Source organism: Lemur catta, chromosome 23 (assembly GCF_020740605.2).
Source record: "Lemur catta isolate mLemCat1 chromosome 23, mLemCat1.pri, whole genome shotgun sequence".
NCBI lineage: Eukaryota > Metazoa > Chordata > Mammalia > Primates > Lemuridae > Lemur > Lemur catta.
In genome coordinates this window covers 5,191,720-5,214,998 of record NC_059150.1, presented here as the reverse complement: position 1 = coordinate 5,214,998, position 23,279 = coordinate 5,191,720, and the positions used below count along the sequence as shown (strand labels likewise).

The 23,279-nt window shown below is 57.3% G+C and overlaps 1 protein-coding gene and 1 long non-coding RNA gene across 5 annotated transcripts; one reads left to right on the top strand and one right to left on the bottom strand.

Annotated features, from left to right (window-relative positions):
- Positions 1–68: 68 nt before the first annotated feature.
- LOC123626780 lies at positions 69–14,722 on the top strand. 2 transcript variants are annotated; one of them, XR_006731005.1, is made up of 3 exons: positions 69–410; positions 7,086–7,751; positions 10,213–12,740. It is a non-coding gene; the product is annotated as an uncharacterized LOC123626780 (long non-coding RNA). The 2 variants fall into 2 exon arrangements; XR_006731006.1 differs by lacking the exon at positions 69–410 and adding an exon at positions 13,764–14,722 and having other exon boundaries at positions 5,431–7,751; positions 10,213–10,825.
- Positions 4,397–22,856, bottom strand: SOX13 (SRY-box transcription factor 13). 3 transcript variants are annotated; one of them, XM_045536010.1, is made up of 15 exons: positions 22,372–22,856; positions 15,886–16,084; positions 13,908–14,019; positions 13,740–13,826; positions 12,728–12,900; positions 12,371–12,439; positions 11,842–11,956; positions 10,322–10,387; positions 8,909–8,994; positions 8,504–8,666; positions 8,035–8,144; positions 7,793–7,889; positions 7,268–7,411; positions 6,248–6,464; positions 4,397–5,636 (listed from the first exon to the last, which is right to left on the bottom strand). In XM_045536010.1, the coding sequence occupies exons 1-15, from the start codon at positions 22,656–22,658 to the stop codon at positions 5,360–5,362; spliced, it is 2,202 nt and encodes a 733-aa protein (XP_045391966.1). In that variant the 5' UTR covers positions 22,659–22,856; the 3' UTR covers positions 4,397–5,359. The 3 variants fall into 3 exon arrangements, with proteins under 3 accessions (XP_045391966.1, XP_045391967.1, XP_045391968.1); XM_045536011.1 differs by lacking the exon at positions 10,322–10,387 and having other exon boundaries at positions 22,372–22,855; XM_045536012.1 differs by lacking the exon at positions 10,322–10,387 and having other exon boundaries at positions 11,842–11,953; positions 22,372–22,854.
- Between the last annotated feature and the right edge of the window lie 423 nt (positions 22,857–23,279).

The following is a 23,279-nucleotide window of genomic DNA, read 5'->3' as shown; positions in this document are numbered from 1 at the left end:
TGCGTCCTGCAGTGGGGGGCAAGGAGTGCGGCAGCCCCTCAGTGCCGCCCCCTGGACTCCACGCCAAAGTCGAGGTTGAGGGCCTGCACCTGCACACGCGCCCCACGCACAGCCTGCGAAGGCCCCGGTGCTCCTCGTAGACCTGGGCAGGGCTGACTCGGCTCCGCTGCCTTTAACGTCTTGTTGGAATCAGCTGGACGCAGGGCTGGGCTGAGGATTGCAGGGCCTTGGCCAATCAGGGCGCTGAAACCCTGCGTGGAAGGGCTCCCAGCACCTTAAACAGTCATTTCTGGCTCCCAGCTACGGTTGGGAAAGGACCTGCTCTGCCCGACGGCCGGCAAGAGTGATTCCTGGAAGCTTCTGTTCCCTTCTCAGAAGGCCAGAGGGAGGAGAGGGCAGAAACTCAAAAGGTAAGAAGGGGGCGTCCCGGTTGCCAGTTATACTTCCCGGCCCCCCCAGAACGTGCCAGTGCCCTTAGGGGCGGGGCTGGACAGCCGCCTGCCAGGTGGACTCTGGTTGTTTGGTTTTTGCCTGCAGAAGCACCGGGATGCCATGGCAACTGCTGGGGCTGGCACCGGGCCGCTGGGGCCTTCAAGGTCACAGTGATCCAGGGGTAGCAGCCTAGGAGGGGGACAGGTGGCCAGACAGGACCTGTCTGTGGACTAAATAGCAGTGCCCACCCTCCTTGTTCCCTTCCGAGCCAGCTCTGGAACTGAGGGCAGAATTAACGCCAAAGGCACGTTTGTTTCTGGAGGCAGGTGTTGTGCTGAGCAGGGAATGGCTGGGACAGGGCTCCCAGGGTGTCAGGCTGTGTCCCCAAGGCCCCGGCCATCATCTGCACGGGAAGGAGTTAACCGGCGACACCACCCCACTGCCCTCTTTGAGAAAGTATTCTCATTCCTCCAGTCCTCCAGGGTTACGAGCAGGTGGGGGCATGCCCTCAAAGCCTGGGCGTTCTACCTTCTCTCCTTCCCCGGCGCCCCCAGATTAGCCAGAACCCCTGCCCGCCTGGCTAAGCACCAGGCCTCCCGAGTGTGACCTGGCTCCACCCCTCGGGCCCCTTCCTAGGCCCGTGGCAGGGGCAAGACTCCTGGGCCGAGGCTCGCCCTCCCCGTGGGCTCTGACCCTCGGTCTCTGCAGGAGGCAGGAGAGGCTCCGAGGGGGCAGAGAACAGCTTGTGGCCCAGCCTTCCTGGTCATGAGCAGGACGCTATGTTCCTGGGCTCTGCGTCCCACCTGACCCGTCCTCCCTCTCAGGGGCGAGGGGGTGGGGCTCCAGGACCCCAGCCGTCCTTCGAGGAGGACCCAGGGCCAATCCCTGGCTCAGCAGCTGGAATGAGGCAGGCAGGACAAGGGTCCCTGGAGTGGGATGTGGGAAGTACTGGCCTCGGGCCCCCACTCCCACCCCAGGCCACAGAGGACTTGGGAACAGGGACGCAACGGGAACTCGGCTGCAGGGGGTGAGCGGTGAGCGCACTGCCCAGGACTTGCGTTGGAAGAACGGGCGGGAGTGGGGTGGGGGTGGAGGCAGTGGACAGTGGGAGGGGACATGAGCAACTGTCCAGGCTGGCTCCTCCGCCCGCTGCTGCCTGCAGCTGAGGGACTGGGCTGGGGAGAACGGGCAGGCCAGCGCCAGACGCCCCCAGGTCAAAGGCCGGGCCCTGATGCTTGGGGAGTCTTGGGTCCCACGACGCCGCCAGAGTCTGTGGCTCTTTCTGCCCTGCCCGCGCCGCCTCTGTTCTGGACCAAACGCGCCGGCCCTTTTGGCCGTTCCCCGCAGGACGTGCCCACCAGGGTCCCGCCAGTCCTCTTCCACGCAGGGGGACTGCTGGGCCCCTCCACTGGGACAACGGCCTTTTCTAGGGAGGGGTAGGCCTGTGTGGGGCACACAGGGACCGTCACCTCCCTGGTTGTGAACACAAGCCCCTATTTATCCAGCCCCAGTCTAACTCTTTCACAAGAGGTGCCAGTCAGCTCTGCTGTCCCCATTCCATACTGATGGGATTAATTTTTAACCACAGGAGTTGTCTTTTTATAGATGCTGGTTAATGTGCATTTTGTAGCGTTTCAGTTTGTCATCCAGCCCTTCCGGGGCCTGTGTCCTCTAGTGCAGTAACTCGGTCTTCGACATGCCCCTCCCAAAGCTCGCTGAGGCCGGAGAGAGCCCTGGTGCACGTCACTGGAGACCCTGCCTTTTTGTTTTTGAGACGGAGTCTGTTACGGACCAGAGTGAGAAAGTCAATTATGAAAGGCTGATTGAAATTTAGTGAGTCTTTATTAGTTGGTCAGTGGCACGTTTGTTTTGGCGGGGAATTTTATTGAGCTTGGAGTGTGGTCTTGAGCATGGGTTTTGTGATAACTTATATACCCTTTACCATTGTATCATATGGAATATTAAATATATATACCTTGGGATATTTTAGGTAATCATTTTTAGTTTTAAGGTTATGAGATTATTTAAAGACCCTCTGGGCTGGGCGAGGTGGCTCACGCCTGTAATCCTAGCCTCTGGGAGGCCGAGGCGGGCGGATCGCTTGAGGTCAGGAGTTTGAGACCAGCCTGAGCAAAAGCAAGACCTCATCTCTAAAAATAAAAAGAAATTAGCTGGACAACTAAAAATATATATAGAAAAAATTAGCCAGGCATGGTGGTGCATGCCTGTAGTCCCAGCTACTCGGGAGGCTGAGGCAGGAGGATTGCTTGAGACCAGGAGTTTGAGGTTGCTGTGAGCTAGGCTGACATCATGGCACTCTAGCCTGGGCAAGAGCTCGAGACTCTGTCTCAAAGAAAAAAAAAAAAGACCCTCTGGTTTTATTTGATTAATTATTTTAAATAATTGAGGAAAAAGTAGGTTTATAGAAGTAGATAGTATTAGTTAGAATAAAGTACAATTTCTTACACCCTAAATAAGCATTGTAAAATTTAATTTTATATAGTTGGGTAGTATTTGTTAAATTGACTTTTTTTCCCCTTGGATTTAGGGCCTGTCTTAGGTCACTTTGATTATTTACCCATTGTACTATGCTAGTAGATAATTATTAATATAGTCAATAATTATGGGACTTTTTTTTTTTTGTATCTGGGGTGGGCTAGAGTGCCGTGGCATCAGCCTAGCTCACAGCGACCTCAAACTCCTGGGCTCAAGCCATCCTCCTGCCTCAGCCTCCCGAGTAGCTGGGACTACACAGGCATGCACCACCATGCCCGGCTAATTTTTCTACATATATATTTTTGGTTGTCCAAATAATTTCTTTCTATTTTTAGTAGAGACGGGGTCTCGCTCTTGTTCAGGCTAGGAGACCCTGCCTTGTTAACTAACCAGGGTAGAAGGGCTCACAGGTGGGCTCAGGGCGTCCACGCGTCTATCCCCCTTTCCCGGCCTAGGGCCCAGGCTTTCACTGGCGTCGCCAAGGGCTCCTTCTCTGAATGAGGATAAGAACCAGGATAAGGTTAAGCCCTTTGTTTTCAGAGGAGGACAATGAGGCCTAAAGGGGAGACCTGACCCTCCTCCCTAACTCTGTGGCTAGTTGTAGGAGAAGCTGAGCTTCCTGACTCCTATTGTAGTGCTCTGATCCCTGCCTTGTTTCTCAGGACCTGGGTGGGCTCGCCTGCTCAATGCGGGGCGTTCAGTGTGGGCTCCGCGGATGTCCTGTGTCACCCACAGGCTGCACCTGGGCCTCCCTTGCCCGAGCCGGGTCCTCCCAGCCGCCCGCCTGAAGCTCCCGCACACGGCCACCAGGGGGCAGTGGTGCCCGGGCTTCCCGCACACTTGGGCCTCTGGACGTGGCCGCCTCCCCGCTCCCCGGCCTCCCCCTGCCCTGCACAAGGGCCAGATTCCGAAATGATCTGTCTTTATTATGCCATCAGAAAACAAAACAAAATCCCCCGAGTGTAAACAGGAGAAATGTGCTGGTTAAGTTACTCATCATTATCTTATTATTAACAAAATAAAGCACTATCTATGTTTACAATCGTAAAAAAAGAAACAGCCTGGAAAGAAATGGGGGCTTTGGGGAAGGGGGAAGATGGGAGCAGGGGCAGACGCCACATCCAGCCCTGGGGGATTTGGGGTTCCCTTCCCACCCTGGTCTGGGGGCTGCTCCAGATCTTGGGAGTGAGATGCCAGTGGGATTTGACTTCCATAGGGAAAGGACTCGTGAATCTGAGACCCAGGCCCTAGTGCAGAGTGGGGGAGGGGCAGGGCCAGGTGGGAGAGTGATGAGTCTTCTCATCAACCCCTCCCAAGAATGGGGAGCCCCTGCCCCATGCTCATGAGGGCAGAATGGAGACCAGCTGCCGGGGGGAGCCGGGTCTCCAGGGCCCCTATCTCTGGCAGTAAGGGAGCACCGTCAGTCCTCCTGCGATCAGATGGGGACCAGGGCTGGGGCCCCAGGACACAGCCCCTTGGAGGCTGAGGCACATTCCCATGCTGCTCAGAGCTAAAAGTGGCTCCGTGGGAACCGGCAGGCAGAGTCAGGGAGGGAGTGAAGGGGCGGGCAGGAAGGGGCAGGAAGGCTGGTGGGCCCATGGGCAGACCAGGGGCCTGCTGGGACCCAGAGGGCATCAGGGGGGCAGGGACAGACACTGCAAAAAAGAGAAAGAGACAAAGAGGGCCTTGCAGAAAGACAAGGAAGAGAGAGAGAGAAATGCACACAAGGAACACACAGAACCTGAGACACCCAGACTGACAAAGAGGTAGCAATTTGGGGACAAAGAGAAGCACAGAAAGAGGCCCCCAGAGAAACAAGAGTGGCATCAAGAGACATAGCCACAGGAACAGTGCCTGGCACGCAGTGGGCACTTAATAAATATCTTGTGCAATGAAGGAACAGATGAAAACACACACACGTGCACACAGACACACACACAGAGCAGCCAGAGGACAATGGGCTTGGCAGAGACAAAGACAGTGAGAGACAGCCAGACCCTTTGCACAAAGTGATCCTGGTGATAGAGGAGTGATCTGGGGGTGTGTGGGAGGGGGTGGTGGTCCCACAGTGGCTGGTCCAGCCAGGACAAGAATGGAAACAGCATGTGACCCCAAGGGGACAGGTGTGTAGCTGCCACATCCCCATGGGTAGACCTGCAGGAGCGAGGGCCATCCAGTGTCCCCTGGCTGTGCGCCCCAAGGGCCGAGGAGCAGCCTGCCCAGCAGGTGACAGCTCCTCAGGTACACCCGCCAGAGGGTGTGGCGGGGAGGGGGACTCTCCCCTCATGAACATATATCTACAAGTGCACAGCTTTGCCCATCTCCAGGGCACACCCAAGGCCAAGTACCAACGTAGTCCAGGTTGGCTGGCTGTGCCCATGGGGTTGGGGTGGGGTCTGTCCCCAGAAGGGGCTGGGCCCACCCAGCGGGATCAGTCCGTGAGCACCACCAACTCCCCGTCACTCTTCTCTTCGCCCTCCGAGTCTTCATCCTCACTGTACCGGTACATCTCGCCGTCGGCCACCGAGTGCCTGTCGTCTGTGCCTTCACCCTCCTCCCTGAGGCTGCAGGTGTTGACGATGACAGGCATGTTGGGGTCCAGGCTCCGGGGGACGTAGTGCTCCGCCAGCGGCTGTGCCAGGGGCATGCCTGCCGCCCGCGGGTACAGGACGTCTGTGGGGCTCATCTGCACCTGGCCGGCCTGCGGGCTGGGGGTGGGAAGAGGCACGGTTACGCGTGCACCCCCACTGCAACCCCAAGCCCAGCTGCCCCCAGGCCTCCTGAGAGCGTGCAGCCCCACCCCACAGCTTCTTGGCTCTGTGACCCATACAGTTGTCCCCAAATTCACTGTCACCTACAGCCCTGCAGATGGCCCTGCAGCCCCAGGGCCACAGTGTGCTCAACAGATAATATTCTTGGAGGATGGAGTATGAATCCAATTTTTTGCAACTGCATATTGGTAATGCGCTGGGGGGTTCCTGTTTAAAGGAATCCAGCGGTGTGCCAGCTCTGGTCAAGTCGGGAATCTGTGTGATGAGCACTTTGATTTTTAGTCCCTCTGACTCTACAGAGCTCGTCAGAAATGGGAGCCGCAGGCTCATTTTCCCGGGTGCGCGTGGCAGGTCCTCCACGGTTAGTCACGTGCCTATAACTTCAGCCACCAAGTGCTCAGCAGTCACACACGCAGCCATACACGGTGGCCCCCGGAGCCACACACTCAGGCCCAGCCACCCACAGCACCCTGGGGTCACATCCAAAGGTCAGCCACACACTGCCACCCGCCGCTCACAAGAGTTCTACTTGAGGGGGGGCTGCTCACGGGATGGCGTAGCTCTGGCGGGCGTCCTGGCGCCGGGTCCTCATCAGGGCCTTGTACTCGCCCACGCGCAGCCGCTTGCCCTCCACGATGCAGGTGCGCTTGGGCCGCGGCTTGTACTTGTAGTCGGGGTACTTCTCCAGGTGCTGCCGGCTCAGCCGCGCCTGCTCCTCGTAGTAGGGCTGCTTCTCCTGGTTGCTCATGGACTTCCAGCGCGAGCCTGCACAGCCCCCGGGGACAGGCGGTCGGTGCTGGGCTCTGCTCCCTGCCCGGCCCCCAGGACAGTGTGGTCCCCGCGTGGCCCCACAAGGTAATATGGGCAAGCACTTAGTGAGGGCCTGGCCCGATGTGGGTGCTCCTTGGATGCTGAGCAAAGGCATGAACGAAGTTGGCACGTAGAAAGTGTATCCGATGCTCAGCTTAAGGCTCAGCATCCACCCACATCCCAGACGACCTGGCAACTTCTGGGAGGCCTCTGGTCTGCTGAGTTGCATAAACAAGAGAACAGCCACCCAGGCCCTCAGCAGCCCGGGTAGGCTCCCTGCTCAGGACAAAATCCCTGGTGTCTCGGTTGACAAGAGACCTGCATTGACGCGAGAGGTGCCTCAGTCTTGAAACCAACTGTCCCCTTTTAGCACATCTGCCCTGCCCCATATCCTTTCCCTGGCCTCCGATCAGGCCATATAATTCTAAAAACCTTCCTACTGCCAACCCAAGAACACCAGTCTCTCCTACGGTCTGCCAGAGCCAGCTCCCAGGTCTGGGCTAACAGTGGAACAGGTTAGGTTTAGAGCAGGAGGGCTGAGGAATGTTCTCTCTCTCCTGGACTTCTTGAGGGCAGGCGCTACCGGACGAGCCCTGCGACGGTACGAGACCCTCGGACCCAGCTGCCTCCACATCCCCCGACTCCTGCACCCCCTCAGAGTCCACTGGGGTCCAGCATGGTGTGGAATATCACCAAGCAAGCCCCGGGTAGACCCGGATGGCTCTCGCCACCAGGTCCCACTGGACCGCGGCCCTTACCGAGGATCTTGCTGATGCTGGAGTTGTGCATGTCCGGGAAGGCTTGGAGGATCTTCCTCCGCTCGTCCTTGGCCCACACCATGAAGGCGTTCATGGGCCTCTTGATGTGGCTGCTGTTCCGGGACTCCGGGAAGTGGCGGGAGCCTGAGGGGCAGGGGTGGCATCAGCCAGGCAGCCTGTCGGGGGTGGGGAGAGTCCTCCAGGGCCAGCAGAGAGCCGTCCCCTACGCGCCCACTAGGGGGCACTGACGGGGCTCCCAGAGCAAGTTAGCAGAGGCCCAGCCAGGGACCCAGAGACAGACGGGACAGACACACAGGAAACCGGGGGCCCCAGAGAGTGGGGACCCAGCCGTCAGAGACACAGGGAGACAGACCCACCAGAGCCGTGGGACCATGGAGCCACGCACACCCGGAGGGACCCGACCGACAGACCAGTGGAGAGACGGGTCAGAGACAGACCCAGCCTGAGCCTCCCCGGGACACAGGTGAGCCCTCCTGCCCCACAGCCGGTGCCCAGAGCGCTCACCGTCCATGTCGCAGCCCAGCATGGCTTCTTCCAGCGGGTGCACACAGCTCTCCTCCAGCCGCTCCTTGGCTGGGGACGAGTCCAGGCTGATGAGGTCCTGGGGTTGACAAGGCAACCTGTACATCAGCCCCCTCTGTGTCACCCCTCTCCTCCCCTCCCTTTGGTGGCCTCAGACCCTGTGTCTTTCAACGCTGGCCCTCGTCTGTTCCTCCCTAAAGTGCAGGGGGCCGGGGGAGCCATACCTTACGGAAGGGGGTGTTGGGGGAGCTTTCCAAGGCCCCGCCGTGGCTGTGCAGCAGCTGTCGAGCATCCTGGATGGCTTTGGTGACAGGATCCCCCTCACCAAGGAAGCCTGGAGGAGAGGGCAGAGGAAGAGGAGGGACATACCGGGGTTAGCGCTCCCTCTTGCCCTAAGCGGCCGCACTGCACACCCCAAGCAACGCCATTTACACCGGCTGCCGTGAGGCGTCAATAGTCTAGAACTGAAAATAGTGTCCCTTGAACCGCAGAACTTGGTGGCCTGATCCCTGATGCCAGCATGCCCAGATACGGTGGGGGACAGGAGGATGGCACCTTCTAAGAGGAGGTCTCACCCTCGTTTGGTAAAACCTAGAACGCAGAGAGGGCAAAGGACATGCCCCCATCATGTCATGCCTCCTTGGCCCTCCCCTAAGGGGGCTGATGGACAGGTGGGGGCGGCAGAAAGCTTACCTAGAGGCAGGCTGGGGGGGCTGGACTGCAGGTCCCGCGTGGGGGCCCCGTGGCTGGGGGGCCGGGGGCCACAGCCGCTCATCTTCAGGCTGGGGGAGCTGGAGGTGTTGGGCAGCTCGTGAGCCTTGGGCTTGGCTGTCAGGTTCAGGGGCTGGGAGGGCTCCTGAGGGAGACGCGGAAGGTCACAGGTGAGAGCAGCCCAAGGAGTTCCCCGCAGAGGCACAGAGAGGAAGGGGCACCAGCATACCCAGGACAAGGGGACCCCCCCCCCCCCAGAGACGGCAGGGGCAGGAGAACGAAACACAGGGCGCCGGGGCCTACCACCCCACACCCCGCAGTCCCCACAGGGGGCAGCCAGCCGCCGTGAGCTGGGGAGGAGCCCCGGCCCGCGGTGGAGGGCAGTACCTGCAGGGGGTGGTGGGCGGCCATGGCCCCAGGCCTCTTCCCCACTGGGGCCGGGGGGCTGTGCAGCAGCTGCAGTGGGTACTCCACTGTGGGGAAGTGGCAGGGAGAAAAGTCCTGGATGAGCACAGAACCGCAGCCAGGCTGCTTGCCAAGGCCCCGCACCGCAAGGTAGGCGAAGGCTCGAAGCTGGCCCCCCTTGGTTTCACCCCCTGCCCTCCCCGGCCCCAGAGCACCGCTGGGGACCTTCCCCCCCCCAGGGCCCCGCACGCACGTGGCATCTTCCCCTGCTCCTGCCCCTCCCAACCCACTCTTAAGACCCCAGAGCCCCACCTAGTGTTGCGATGGGAGAGGGCATGCCATCTGTTCATTCAGTGGCTACTTATAGTTTGTGCCCACTGCATGCATGGTACAAAAGCAGCTGCCTGTTGCGCGGCATGTCTCATGTGCACGATCTCACTATAGCATACAGTGTGTGGCATACAACAGGTGCTTAATACGCACCACCCCGTTTTACAGACAAAATAACAGAGACCTTAGAAGTCAAAAGGGTTGCACACAGAGCTATTAAATGGCAGCACTGGGATTTGAACCCAGGTCCTCGAGACGTCACAGCCCATTGACACAGCACTCTCTCTTCTACCCACCCTACCTCACTCAACCTCCACCAGGCCCAGCAGCAAGCAGCTGACAGTTCAGGGGGAGAGGGAAGCCATGTGTACAAACCACAGGGCGCATGGCAGGGAGTGAGAAGGGCCACCCAGGTGGCACACCAGAGAACTCTGTTCCAGCTAGGGTGACTAGAGCGGGCTTCCCGGGGGAGTCAAGATCTGAGCTAGAGCATGCAGGAGGGGCAGGACTGGGACAGGGGGAGAAGGGGTGGTGAGGTGCGTGAGAGGGAGGCTGGGGAATGGGGCGGGCACGTGGGCCAGGTGGGCTCCCAGGGCCCAGGCCCCCCTCAGGAGTGTGGACTGCATGCTCCAGGCCCCAGGCAGCACCTGAGGCAGGCGAGCTGGGCGGGGCAATATTCACAGTCGGCCTTAGGAAGGGGCCCTACTCGCTTGGATTCTGGAGCAAACAAAGCAGGAGGCGGCAGGGCCAGTCCTGATCCTCCCCAGCTTAACTCCTCCCTCACCTGTCTGGAGAGGACTCAGGGCCCCTCCCCTGACCAGGCCTGCCCTCGCCTCCCGGGCTGTGCACCATGTTCACGGGGAGCTGTGATGGTTTGGTGCCATTGCCCTGGCCTCCAAGGCAGCCCTCCCCTCTCCCGGTTCACCCCAGCTAACTGGAAACTTCCTTCCGCACAGGGCCTAAGGCCACTCGGGCTGCTGTAACGAAGACCCATAAACTAGGCAGCTTATGAACAACAAATCTCCTCTCCGCTCTGCAGGGGAGTCACCTCCGGGTAAGTCACACCTTGGGTCCTGCCCATGTCTGAGACTCCGGACTTTAAACTTTTGAGGTGATGCTGGAACGCAGAGGCTGTTGGGACAGAATCAATGTATTTTGCATGTGAGAACATGATTTTGGAGGCCGGGGCCTGAGCAGAATGCTAGGGCCTGAATGCTCGTGCCCCCCAAAATTCATATGTCAAAACCCTAATCCCCGGTGTGACGGCAGTAGCAGGGGAAACCTTTGGGAAGTGATTAGGTCAGGGAGGGCGAAGCTCTCAGGAAGGGGACTAGAGGCCTGAGGGGGCTTGTCTGCCCTTCCCACCACGTGAGGACACAGCCAGAGGTGCCACCTGGGAACCAGAGCAGGCCCTCGCCAGACACCGAATCTGCTGGTGCCCTGAACTTGGACTTCCAGCCTCCACGACCGTCAGAAATAAATGTCTGCTGCTTACAAGCCGCCCAGTTTACGGGACTTTGTTGTAGCAGCCTGAACTGCTGTGTTTCCGCTGTGCCCGACCTTGCAGAGGTAAGGGACAAACCAGGCTGGAGCAGAGTGCTGGTGGGGGACACGTGCCCCCGGCCCACGGAACTCAGCGGGGACTCCTCCTCCTGTCTCTGTCTCACTTGTGGAACAGGCAGGGTGGACCAACGGGGTTGATTTTAAAATCTCCCCGGGAAATTGTGGACAGCATCTCTACCCTGTTCCCATAGTTCAATGTCTCCATCCCCACTGTCACTGCCCCGGCACAGGCGTCACCCGCTCACTAGAATCATCACGAGAGCCCCCACAGGATCCCGCCTCTGGCTGGTCTCCCTGCCACTCCCTGTCCCCCACACCAGAGAGAGAACACACTCGCCACTCAAACGTGGTGCACCTCCGTCCTACAACGTGTGACCCCCCCCCCCCAGGCTGCACGCTCCGTCCGACGGCCCTGCTCAGCCAGCCCCACCGCCACCCCTCTCCCTCGCCCTCTCCTTTCAGCTTCTGACTGACCCCAACGCGTCCTGCCTGTTCTCCCAGGACCCAGGCAGACGCCACCTCCTCAAGAAGCCCTCCCAGATTCCCCAGTACTGGCATCCTTCTCTTTCCCCCCTCCCCGACTGTAAAGCCCGTGGGCAAAAAGTTCACGTGTTGTCAGCCCCCCGGCTCCCCAACAACCGCACGGTGTGTGACACATGGTCTATCTGTTTGCGGAATGTCGGTGACAGGGTAGAAGGTGGGAATGACACGTGCTGGCAGGAATGGCAGCTGCTAGAATCTGGGAGATGCGTAAACCTCAGTTAATCGTCAAGATATTCATGACCTGGCACAGGAAAGGCACCAGCACTGGGCAGACTAGGCCTGGACTACTACACTGTCCCACGTCTGAAAAGCCCTCTACGGCATCCAGCGTGTTCCTTCCACTCCCCCAGTGCAGCTGAGAAAGGAGGACAGATCTGAAGCTGAGGCCCAGAAAGGTCACATAGCCAATTAATTAACGGAGGACAGCAGCGGCAGGGTCCCTCCCTGAGGCGGGGTGGAGCCGCCCTTCCCACACTCACCTGGTTTGCAGGGGATGGGCTGAATGGGCAAGGCCAGCTGGGAGTCGGGGGCGACAGGCAGAGGTTGGTGGCTTGGAGGGAAGGCTGGGATCATGACATAAGGCATGTTGACCTGCTGAAGGCAAAGAAGCCCTGTGTGAGTCCCTGGGGACCCAAGGAGCTAGCCAGCTGCGGTTAGCCGGGGACACAGAGTGTAGACCCACGGATGAGAGGCACAGGGCATAAGGGCCGGCTGGGACAGTGTTCGAGGGACCCATCTGACCCCATGCCACCTCTGGGCCCCCGTCTACCTGCCCTCCAGCCTCAGCCGGGGAGGAAGATATTCTGGGCTCCTGCCTTACAACAGGGAAAGACGACAGGTTGGGGGCTAGAACAGAAATAGGGGCCCCTCCCAGGGTCGGGCCTGAGTGATTCTGCTGTGGGCAGCTTTCGCTGGGTCCACATCCCCTGTCCCTCCCTGTCCCCAGCACCTCTCCAGGCTGGCGTCACCTCCCCTCAACCACCTTCTTTTCATCTCCCGGTCTCCCACCTGTATCTGCTGCTGCAGGAGGTTGATCTTGTGCTGCTGCTGGATGAGCTGCTGCTGCTGCTTGGCAATCTGGCAGGGGGAAGAGCGGGCGGGGGCGTCGTGAGCCCTGGTGCCCCTCCTCCCACAGGGCCTGCCCGGCCCCCACCACGCCCTGCCTTCCCCCCTGCGGCAAAGCATGGAGGGCAGCAGGGAGGGGGAGCATCCGGGGACAGGGGTGGAGGCTGGGCAGGACGCGCCAGCTCTCTCCCTGCACAGGCCCTTTTGTGCTCTACCCCCGCAAGGGCTTATGAATCAGCCCGAGGCGGGAAACCTGCAGCCCCTGCCCCCAGCCTGTCCCCCACCTCCCCCCAGGCCTACCTGCTCCTGCTGCTGCCGGGCCAGCTCCATCTGCTGCTGCTGCTTCTCGAAGAGCATGGCAGCCATGTTCTTCTGCTCCGAGTGGGCCGCCAGGAGCTGGTCCCGCAGGGTGGACAGCTGGTGGATCATGACCAGAAGCTGCAGCTCCTTCTCTGCCAGGCTCTCTTGGGTCCCTGCCCCACGGTGAAACAGCCACCACTGAGATTTTTTGTTTGTTCATCTATCCGTCCATCTACCCACCCATCCAACCATCCACCTGACATTTATCGAGCAACTGCTGTGTCCCAGGCCCTGTGAGGGGCTGAGCGACAGAGATGATGACACATGATCCTTGCCCTGTAGGCGCTCGTTCCTCATCTCGCCGACAACTAGCTGGCCTAGACGCTCCCCACTCTTAGCCACTAATTCCAGGCCCCGGAAATGCTGACAGTGGGACACCTCACCCCTAGGCCCCCGGGCCTCTTGGACGTCCCCGAGTGCCCAGTGCCACACAGGGTCGGGGGGACAGCCATCCCATGGGAGGGCCCGGTGGGACATGCTCAGGCTTTGGAGCAAGACGGGTCTGGGTTCAAATTCCCATTTCAACCCATCCTGCCTGCGAGCTGTTAGGCAAGTTGCCAACGTCTCTGTACTTGAGGGTTTTTTCAATCCGTACATGGGCACAGTAGGCACTTCGCAGGGTCACTGTGGGTTCAACAAGCTCATGTGTGCAAAGCGGAGAACTCCCCCTCATTTTACAGTTAGACCAGGAGTGGCAAGGACATGCCTGATGTCACAGCCATGGGATTCGATTCCCACCAGGCCCCTCCTGCATGGGATGAGCCAGACCTAATGCTTGGGGCCCCCCAGGTGAGGGAAGGTGACGACCCCTGCAAGGCCAGGCAGGAGCCAAGCGGCCCAGGACAGGTGTGAGGGTGCCAAGAACTGCCCTACAGACCTGACTGCATGGCCAGGCCAGGAGAAGCAAAAGGGGATTCAAACGAATCCCCCCGACCCCCGCACCGAACTTCACCTTTGACATCTTTGGCTTCCACAGAGTTCCTTCCCAGAAACCTCTCTTTCCAGTCACTGGACAGCAGCTTCTCGATGGCCGGCACCACTGGAAGACAGCGGCAGGGTGAGGAGCAGCCGTCCCAGCAGCCCGCCCAGGCCCTGCCTCCAACGAGGGCAGACTTCTGACCTTCTTTTAAGTTCCGGTTGAAGTCCAGCTTCTCCTGGCTTCCAGAAGCAGCCTCTAGGGCTCCCGGTCTCTTGGGTTCTGGGGACCCATTGCTCTCTGGAGAGCTACAGTCCTGCAAGACACACTGAATTTGTCACTGTCACCCCCAGGAGAAGTGGGGGCAGATTGTAGGGAGGGCTGAGCACCCCAGGGATGTCACCCTGAAGGAACCCCGCACTCGTGCCAAGCCCCACTGCCCCACCCAGGAGGCCCCCAGTCCCCTAGCTTCCCAACCTTTGCTCACACTGCCTCGTACAGTGAAAGGAACAAAAGATCTGAAGATAAAAGACCGGGGTTTCAGTCCAGGCTCAGTGACTCACAAGGAGCTGGATCCCACACAAGTCCCTGAACTTCTCTGAACCTCACTTCCCTCTTCTGAAAATGGAAATACTAATACCTCCCCTGTAGCAGGATTGTTTCTGGGATCAAGGGAGTTATACATGTGAATGAGGTTTGCCTCGGTGGATTCAGGGGCCAAAGCTATTAATTAGCACTGCCTGCATCCACCTGCTGCTCCAGCAGGGCTGGTTATTACAGGGCCCCACCTCGGCCCTCCTTAAGAAATTCCCCCCTCGCTCCTTTTCTCATCTAAGGCGTCCTCATCCTTTCAGGCCTAGCTTGAGGCCCTACTCCTCCAGGAAGTCTTCCTTGATCACCACTGACATGCACAAACACACTCCTCCAGGCTGGATTCGTCCTTAGAACCCAGAAACTCTCCTAATTTTCACTCATTTGGCTTTTTTGGTTTTTTTTTTCTTTTTTTGTGGCGGGGGCGGGGATACAGGGTCTCGCTCTGTCACCCAGGCTGGAGTGCAGTGGCATAATCATAGCTCACTATAACTTCAAACTCCTGGTCGCAAGCGAGCTTCCTGCCTTAGACTTGCAAGTAGCTGGGAATACAGGTGCACACCACCACGTCTGGCTAAATTTTTTTGTAGAGATGGGGTCTTGCTATGTTGCCCAGGCTGGTCTTGAATTCCTGGCCTTAAGTGTTCCTATTGCCTCGGGCTCCCAAAGTGCTCGAATTACAGGCATGAGCCACTGGGCCTGGCCCTCATTTGGCTTTTAATTATATGTACCCTTTTTACATCTCCTGTGTGGAATCATAGAATTTTTAAGAACTGCAAGAATCCTCATTGATCAGGTAGTTCAATTACCTTATTTTAAGGGTGAGGAACTAGGCTGGGCACGGTGGCTCACACCTGTATTCCTAGCACTCTGGGAGGCTGAGGCGGGTGGATCACTCGAGGTCAGGAGTTCGAGACTAGCCTGAGCAAGAGCGAGACCCCCATCTCTACTAAAAATAGAAAGAAATTAGCGGGCCAACTAAAAACATATAGAAAAAAATTAGCAGGGCATGGTGGCGCATGCCTGCAGTCCCAGCTACTCGGGAGGCTGAGGCAGAAGGATTGTTTGAGCCCAGGAGTTTGAGGTTGCTGTGAGCTAGGCTGACGCCACGGCACTCACTCTAGCCCGGGCAACAGAGTGAGACTCTGCCTCAAAAAAAAAAAGGGGGGGGTGAGGAACTGGATCATCTTTAACAGTGATTCAGCTCTTGCTTGGGTAAGATGGCTGGTTTTCTCAAATCATATGAAAAAGCTGACAGATTACTTTGAAGCCAAATTTTTAGTGTGTGCATCCCGTCTCCCCAGCTAGTCCTCAGGAGCAAGGCCTGGGTCACACACACGTGAGCAGTCACTATCAGGTGAGGGCGTGAGTGCAGGAGGGAGTCCACGTCCAGCTCTGACAGGTGCCCTGGCCCCCAGCCTCGGACTGAGCTTGCCGTCCCTCGTCCCTCGCCTCTCGCCTGTGCAGATCTCTGCCCGCACCTGCTGCCCAGCTAGGGGAGCGGCTCTGCTCAGCCCCGCAGAGAGGCCAGGTACGGACAGGGGCAAGGCAGGGACACTGACCCAGGAGCCCCTGGGAAAGTGCTGGGCACCTGGGCTGGAGCTTGGGGGTCTGCACCGTCCTGGGGGGTCCGGGCTGGGTCTGCAGGCTGGGGCTCCGCAGCGGCGGCTGCGCCCTGGGGGGCCTCATGGCAAGGTTCCTTCTTGTCCTCGGACTTGACGGTGCAGTTCACCATGGTGCCAACGCCATCCAGGGCCAGCTGGGCAGAGACGGGGCTCCTCATGGACATCCTGGGAGCGGGTGGGGAGCGGGAAGAGAGTGAACTGCGGTGTCAACCCCAGGCACTGGGGCAGGGACTCCACCGCCCCTCCCCTGCCCAGTGCCCCCCAGGGCCCTCCAACAGGCAGGCTCACACCAATGCAGGTGGGAACCCACACAAAACCAGAAAAGGCTTTTCTGTCCCTCAGGCTTTCTTTGTTTTGTTTTTCATTTTTTTAAATAGAATTGTCTAGAGAAGAGAGGGCCCAACCTGGCAGTGCCTGTGGCAGTGCTGGGACAGGCAGGCTGCTGGGCCAGAGACAGCCAACTGGCTGTCTCTGAATGTTTGTGTATATACATATGTATTTTTGCAATTAGTTACCAAAACTTAAAAATCAAGAGATGGCACATAAAAATCTGGAATCGAACTTCCAGCTCAGTTGTTGTTGTGGCCAAAAGTGCCTGGAATCGAACAGCAGTACTCCTCGTGGACAGGCCAGTTTGCCTCAGTCCCTACCGCTCCCTGCTACTCCCCCAAACGAAACCAAGTATCGAGTACCCTAGGCAAGACATTAATTTTTTTTCTCATACTGGGGATAAGGTAAAAATGAAATATTTCTTATATTCATGCATCTATCAAAAATGGGAAAATAATAACTGGCTAAGAGATGAGTGGCTTTAAGAAAAATATTTTCTGCTATCTAGCTAGAGTCTCTCGTTTAGAGTCTGGCCCTTGCAGGCATTTGAATTTTCGGTCCCTGGTTTAAGGAGGTGGCACATCGGGCAGGCTGTCCTGAGAATACACCCACCGCTCCCCGCTGTGGCCGCCCCTCCCATCCTGTCACTGCCTGGGGTCTACAGAGGAGCAATCCAGGACCTCGGGGAGTGGCTTCCAGTCGCCATGCCAGGCTCGAGGCCCAAGCAGCAGAGGCCCACCCTCCAAAGTCTCTGGGGCAAGCATCTGGGTCCCAACTGGGCATGTGGGGTCCAGTGGGGACATACAGCAGCTTCCGACTATACAAGGGTCCTGCCTCTGCCACTCAACTAGCCAAGAGACCTAGGCCAAGCTGCCCGGCCTCTCTACACCTCAGTTTCCTCAGCTGTAAAATGAGCATGTAAGAGTCCCGACCTTACAGAGCAGCCGCGAGGACAATGAGTTCGTACCACACGCTACTCAGAACAGTCCGTGGCAATGGTAAGTGCTGATCTGGCATTTGTACAACCACCGCTGGCTGGAGTGTGCTGTGGTGTTAAGACCAGCGGCTTCAGCACGTCTTGGGGGCTTGTTTGAGGGGCAGTCGTGGGTCCCACCCTCAAATCAGAATCTCTGGGACTTAGGCCGGGGATCTGTTTTAACAAGGTGATTCCGATATACACTAATTAGAGAAGCATTGTTAAATACAATTTTTCAAACATTTTTCTACATGTGGATTAAATTTTGGGGGGAGATATATGAGGCAGGAATCAGATATAGTAAAATCTCTTTTAAATTAAAATTGCAGGCGCAGTATGTTTGTATATTGCATCAGCGCTGTAAAATGTTTCTTGTAACATACAATGAATCATGCTATGTTACAGTGCCATATATAGAGTACAGGTACAGTATTTGAAATGAAGTAACTAAAAGAGTATTATAATCGAATAAGATAGATACCATCAGCCCTCCTTATCTGTGGTTCCACATCTGTGGAGTCAACCAACTTTGGATTAAAAAAAATTGTGTCTGTACTAAACATATAGACTTTTTTTCTTGTCGTCATTCTCTAAACAATACAATGTAACAACTATTTACATAGCATTTACATTGTGTTAGGTATTATAAGTAATCTAGAGAGACGATTTAGGTATAGGGGAGGGTTTGCGTAGGTTATATGCAAATATTATACTATTTTATATCAGGGACTTGATCATCAGCGGAGTTTGGTATCCTGGGGGTGGGGGCAGTCCTGGAACCAATCCCCCGCAAAGTCAGTGGGCTGACGCTATGCAGTCCTGCGTCACACAACGATGTGAACGTGTTCTGAGAAACGTGTCACTAGCCGACGTCATTGTGCAAACATCAGTGTGCTTCCATTAACCTAGACGGTATGGCCCACTACACACCTCGCCCCACGGTACGGCCTATCGCTCCCAGGCCACAGCCTGTACAGCACGTGACTGTGCTCAATACTGTAGGCAACTGGAACACAGTGGTAAGGATTTGTGCATCTAAACATCTCTAAACATGGAGAAGGTACGATAAAAATACAGTATTATAACGCTATGGGGCCCCGCCAAACATTTGGTCAGACGGGGGACTGAAACATCATTAGCCAACAGGCGACGCGTGATTGTATGTGTATTTAATTTGATTCCGCCCTACAGATCAGACCAGACTAGACTCTCCTGCTCACCCACCGTCAAAGAGTAGGTACCCGGGGGCGGGCGCAGAACCCAGGCCAGGGCACTGCAGGGCGAGGAGAGAGAGGCCTACCTGGGCCTGAGGACGCTGGCCTCATCCCAGCGAGATGGAGAGAAAAGACGACACCCCAGCCCAGCCAGCCCTGGGGTCCCCTCCCAGTGGGGGACCTGGAGAGTGTCCAGGAAGCAGGCGGCTCAGCCCATCCGGGCACCAGGAGCCAGGCCCCAGGCAGGGGGGTGAGGAGTGGGAGTGGGAGCAGTCGGGGAGGGGGTATTATCCTGAAGCCGAGGGCAGCAATTACATAACAAACAAACCCCGGGCTCAAGCTGTGAATTAATCAAACCGCTGAAAATAAAACCTTCCTCTCAGGAACTTCAGACAAAAGAAATGAAAACAACCAGGCTGGCTGGAAAATAAAAGGCAGCAGCACTGAATGGGGGACAAAAGGAAGCTAGACAATAGGGTGTTGGACAAAAGCAATAAAGCCAAAGGAAGTGTGACAGGCGCACAATGCAGGCCTGTGGGCCTCTGATCCAGCGGCTCGGTGCCACCTCGCCCACACCCACCATGGCCACCGGGTCCCTCCTCACTCTGGAGGTGGGTCCTGAGGGTTTTTCTCCTTCGTCCTATCCGAACTTCATGGCTTTCCAACTCCTACTTCAAAGGCTTTCTTCCCATGGCAGCCCCGAGACCCCAGCAGCAGCCCTGGACCCCAGCAGCAGCCCTGGACGCAGCTACGGCGGGGAGCACAGTCAGACCAGGGAGCACAGTCACCTGAGGGAGCATGGTCAGACCGCTGGGAGCACTGTCAGATGAGCAGGACACAAGGCCTTCCCCCACTGGAGATGGTGAACAACGTCTATCCATCCCCGGAGCTGAGGATGGCAGCAGAGGTGATCATCTGTCCTAATTAACTCCGGGACTGTACTGTCCAAGACCGCAGCCACTTGCCACACGTGGCTACTAAGCACCTGTCATGTGGCCAGTCCCAATGGTAGTGTCCCGAGTGTAAAATACACCCCAGGTTCCCACGGCTTACAACGCAGAACAGAATGTAAAATAGCTCATTAATAATTATTGATTACAAGTTGAAATGATATTTCGGATAGGTTGGGTTAAATAAAATACATTATTAAAATTCATTTCACCTGTTTCTTTTTACACTTTTAAATGTAGCTACTAGAAAAATTTTAATTTCTCAGGTAGTTCCTATTATATTTCTGTTGCCCAAGGACATCTTCTCCCTTTGACCTTGGGTGGCCTTTTCTAACCCCCAGCAGGACGCCAGCCAGTGCTGTGGATGCCTTTGTACTAGGAAACCTGCCTCCTGGGCCTCCCCAGGGCCTGTCCTGGCCCTAGCACAGCACTTGGTCACAAAGAAAATAGCTCCTGGTGACCAGCCAAGCCGGCTCGGAGGTGTCAGTCTTTCACCTGGGCTTGGTGCCCACCAGATAACCCTGCCAGCCAAGGGCGCTTCCACCTCACAGGCATCCAACTCAACTGCAGGTGTTGGGCCCTGGCCCTTACGTGCCTCCTCTTGACCCATTTGTTGATGGAGAGGCAACAGCCCAGGCCCGGGGCCCTCCTAGAAAAGACCTCCCTGGGTCCCACCTTTAGGGAGAGGGTCCTTGGGCACCTCTTTGGCCCCCCGCTGCCCCTCCCTGCTTGAGAAGGGCAGCTCCTCTCCCTGCCCTGGTGCAGCCCTGAGGGGACAAAAGTCCCAGCCTGCCACGGCCGCAGAGATGCAAGTCTCTCTGGGAAGAGCATCAGAGCCAGGATCTAGACCTTAACCATCCCAAGACGGGAGCCTGAGTCACCTGTGATGAGCTAATAAGGAGGGAAGGGGAGCAGGGTGGAAGGAGAGGGGTCGTTACGCAGTCCCTGCTCTGTCACTCGGCAGCCAAGTCCCTGCTTTGCCTCTTCAGGCAAGGGTATGGGGCAGCCATCGGGACAGTCTGGAAGACTCACAGGCTTTAGAGCCCAATAACCTGGGTTTAAATTCCTGCCCTGCCACTGCTGACTTGGGTGAACCTAGGCAAGTTAATCAACCTCTCTGAGTCTTGTCTCCTCATCTATACAAAGGGCACAATAACCCACATCTCTCGGGTGACCATGAGGACTAAATAGTACAAGGTGAGACAAGTTGTATGTAGCCCAGGACGCTCTGATGGTCAGGTGGTTGGGAGAAAAGTGTGTAGGGCCCGACAGACTAGAGTACATTCGAATCCCACCTCTGACCATTAACTGCTGTGCAATTTTGAACAAGTAACTTAATCTCTCTGAGCCCCAGTTTTCTCCTCAGTAAAATGGGGACAAGAAAACCCAACATGAAGAGGTGAGCCTTCTGCTAAGAACTCAGACCCTATCAGATGCTCCTGTTTTACATTCTCATGGCAATTTGAACTTGGCCTTCAAAGTACTTATCACAGTTGATAATGACACCTTCTCATGCTTAATTTATTTCAGACTCATCCAGTAGCCTGAGAACCCACCCCAGCCAGAGCAACGTGCAAATATACCTGTTTCTGCTTATCACCATAGTCCCAGAGCATAGTACAGGGCCTGGAGCATAGTAGGTGCTCAATAAATATTCACACAATGATAAAGGAGTAACTTGTAGCTCAGCAGCACGGCACGAAGCAGGCCTGGATGTGTAACGGGCGATAGGTACTATTACCGTCATTAGATGGATGCTGCCCTCCGAGCTGTGCGTCCCACAGCCCCGCCTCCACGCCCAGTTATCCTCTGCTGCCTGCTCCTTGGATCTAAGCTCTTCCTGGGGGTGCCTAAATCCCCCTGGCAGCAAAGCAAGTCCATTGCCTTTTGTTTTCTTACCTTGGGTCAGATAAGAAACATCTTCCACACTTTTCAGATCTAAAGACCCTGTTGGAGTCCTCCCTTAAGTCCCTTCTTTTCCAGAGACTAAAAAACCCTCAAGTTCCTTTACCCCTTTCCTTACACAAGCACGCTCCATGCCTCAGTTATCCACGTGGTTTCTCAGGAAGTTTGAAGATCAGTAATCTGATGCCACACGACCACCGGCCCACAGGAGAGGGGTGTCGTCGGGCACCCCCGGCTCCCAGCCTAGTGTGATGCCCCTGGTCCTGGTCAGAGGCTGCAAGTCCACTGGACACCCCGTCAGCCACCCCCCACTCAGGTGAAGTGCTCCTGTGTGCCCGACCTCCTCCCTCTCGCCCAACCGCACACACTTTATAAATGAAGAAACTGAGGTCCCGAGATGTCAAGTTCACGTGGCCCATTGGGCAGCACGGCCGCAGGACTCTGGAGCGGGGGACCTTCCACCAGCGGGGCTGCTGAACAGCATCCTTGCTCTGCCCTCCTGTCCTTCTTGGGGGCCCCCTCACAGTCCCTCTTCCATGCTTCTTTCTCCTTGGCCCTATCTCACCCAAGCAAGTGTCCTCAAGAGGCGAAGTCCCCTAAGAGAGGGCTCCGGCCATCTTCACCCTTGACGTGCAGAGCTTTGAGTCTTTGAGCTGGTGCCTGCCAGGCCCTGAGGCCCCAATCCAGCGCCTAGCACAGGGCCTAGAGAGGCGCCTGCCTCCACGGAGAGCAGGTGGCTCAAAGCTCGGCTTTTATGCAACACAGCAGACTGCAGGTGCCGATCCTCTTCCTTTTCCCTTCCCCACGACCAACTCTGTCACAGCCCTTCTGACCCCCACCCACCTGCCCACCCACAGGCGCACACATACCGAGCCCCTTTCTACCCCAAACAAATTACCAGCCACTTCCTCTTCTAATCAGTCAACGGCCGGCCCCACTGGACTGGAATAAAGGAGTTTTCACTTTCAGTCCTTCCTCCCTCCACAAGGAGGGCCCCCTCCCCACCCCCCAAAAATATCTAGATGCAGATAAAGATACAGATAAGTTACAGTCATCGTAGCATGACGAGTGACTCACACCAGGGCTACAGGAAGCCCGAACAGATGGGCAGGCCCTCCAAAGAGGGCCAGTGGCTGCATTTCCCCACTGGGCACACAACCACCCTCCAGTGCTGGCCCTGAGTGGGCGGTGCCAGGGGGCAGAGCCAGAGAAGGAGATCTGCGCAGGAGGGGTGGGGCAGGCTTACGTCCCGGGGGAATGCCACTTCCTCCCAAAGCCCCAGAGAGTTGCGAGCCTCGGGCTGCCCTAAACAATAGCCCAAGGCGTGGGTGCCCAGAACAGTGCCCAGTGCCACATCCTGCCATTCTTCTCGCAGGCCACACCCTGCCACCCTTCCTGGCTACGCCCGATCCTATCTCTAATGTTTACTCAGAGCCGGGAGCTGGGCTGGCTGCAGGCTTGGGACAAAGCCTTCCTGAGAGTCCCCCTCACCCAGTCCAGCTTCTGCGGGCCCGGGGGGGTATCAGAGCCAGGGCATGGCCAGAGCCAACACTCCCAGGCCCTTGGCTATTTCCAGGCTGGCCGAGGTGGCGTTCACCTGGCGGAGCAGCCAGCACCAGAGGCCCAGTGAGCTGCCGAGCTTGGGAGAAGAGGTGGCCTCCTCACCGGCACCTCTGGCTCAGAATCCCCGCTCCAGACTGAGCTTATGCGGCTGCCAGGACACCCCGGGGGTACCAAGGAAAGGAGTAGCCTGGAGGGACCGTGGCGCTGGTGTTCCCATCCCACCTCCCTGCCTGGCTCTCAGGTCTCTGGGACCCCCGAGTCCTCTCCCAACCCAGGGGGAGAGTCAAGAAACAGAAGGGACAGTTTGGAAGTGCCATGGAGGTTCCCAGCATGATGTGTGCCCCCAGAAGGCCCCAAATTGAGAACAGGTACGCGGTGTCCCCAGGAGTCCCTTCTCGGGAGGCCTTCCTGCCTCGGGGCCT

What these genes read in the sequence shown, in the direction of transcription:
- SOX13 (XM_045536010.1), bottom strand. Translation starts at nt 22,658, where the DNA reads ATGGCAGGATGTGGCACTGGGCACTGTTCTGGGCACCCACGCCTTGGG. An exon ending in CCCGGCAGCAGCAGGAGCAG is followed by an intron (nt 12,440 to 12,727) that starts GTAGGCCTGGGG and finishes TCCCCCTGCCAG; the next exon opens with ATTGCCAAGCAGCAGCAGCA. An exon ending in CCCCCCCAGCCTGCCTCTAG is followed by an intron (nt 8,145 to 8,503) that starts GTAAGCTTTCTG and finishes CCTCTCCTCCAG; the next exon opens with GCTTCCTTGGTGAGGGGGAT.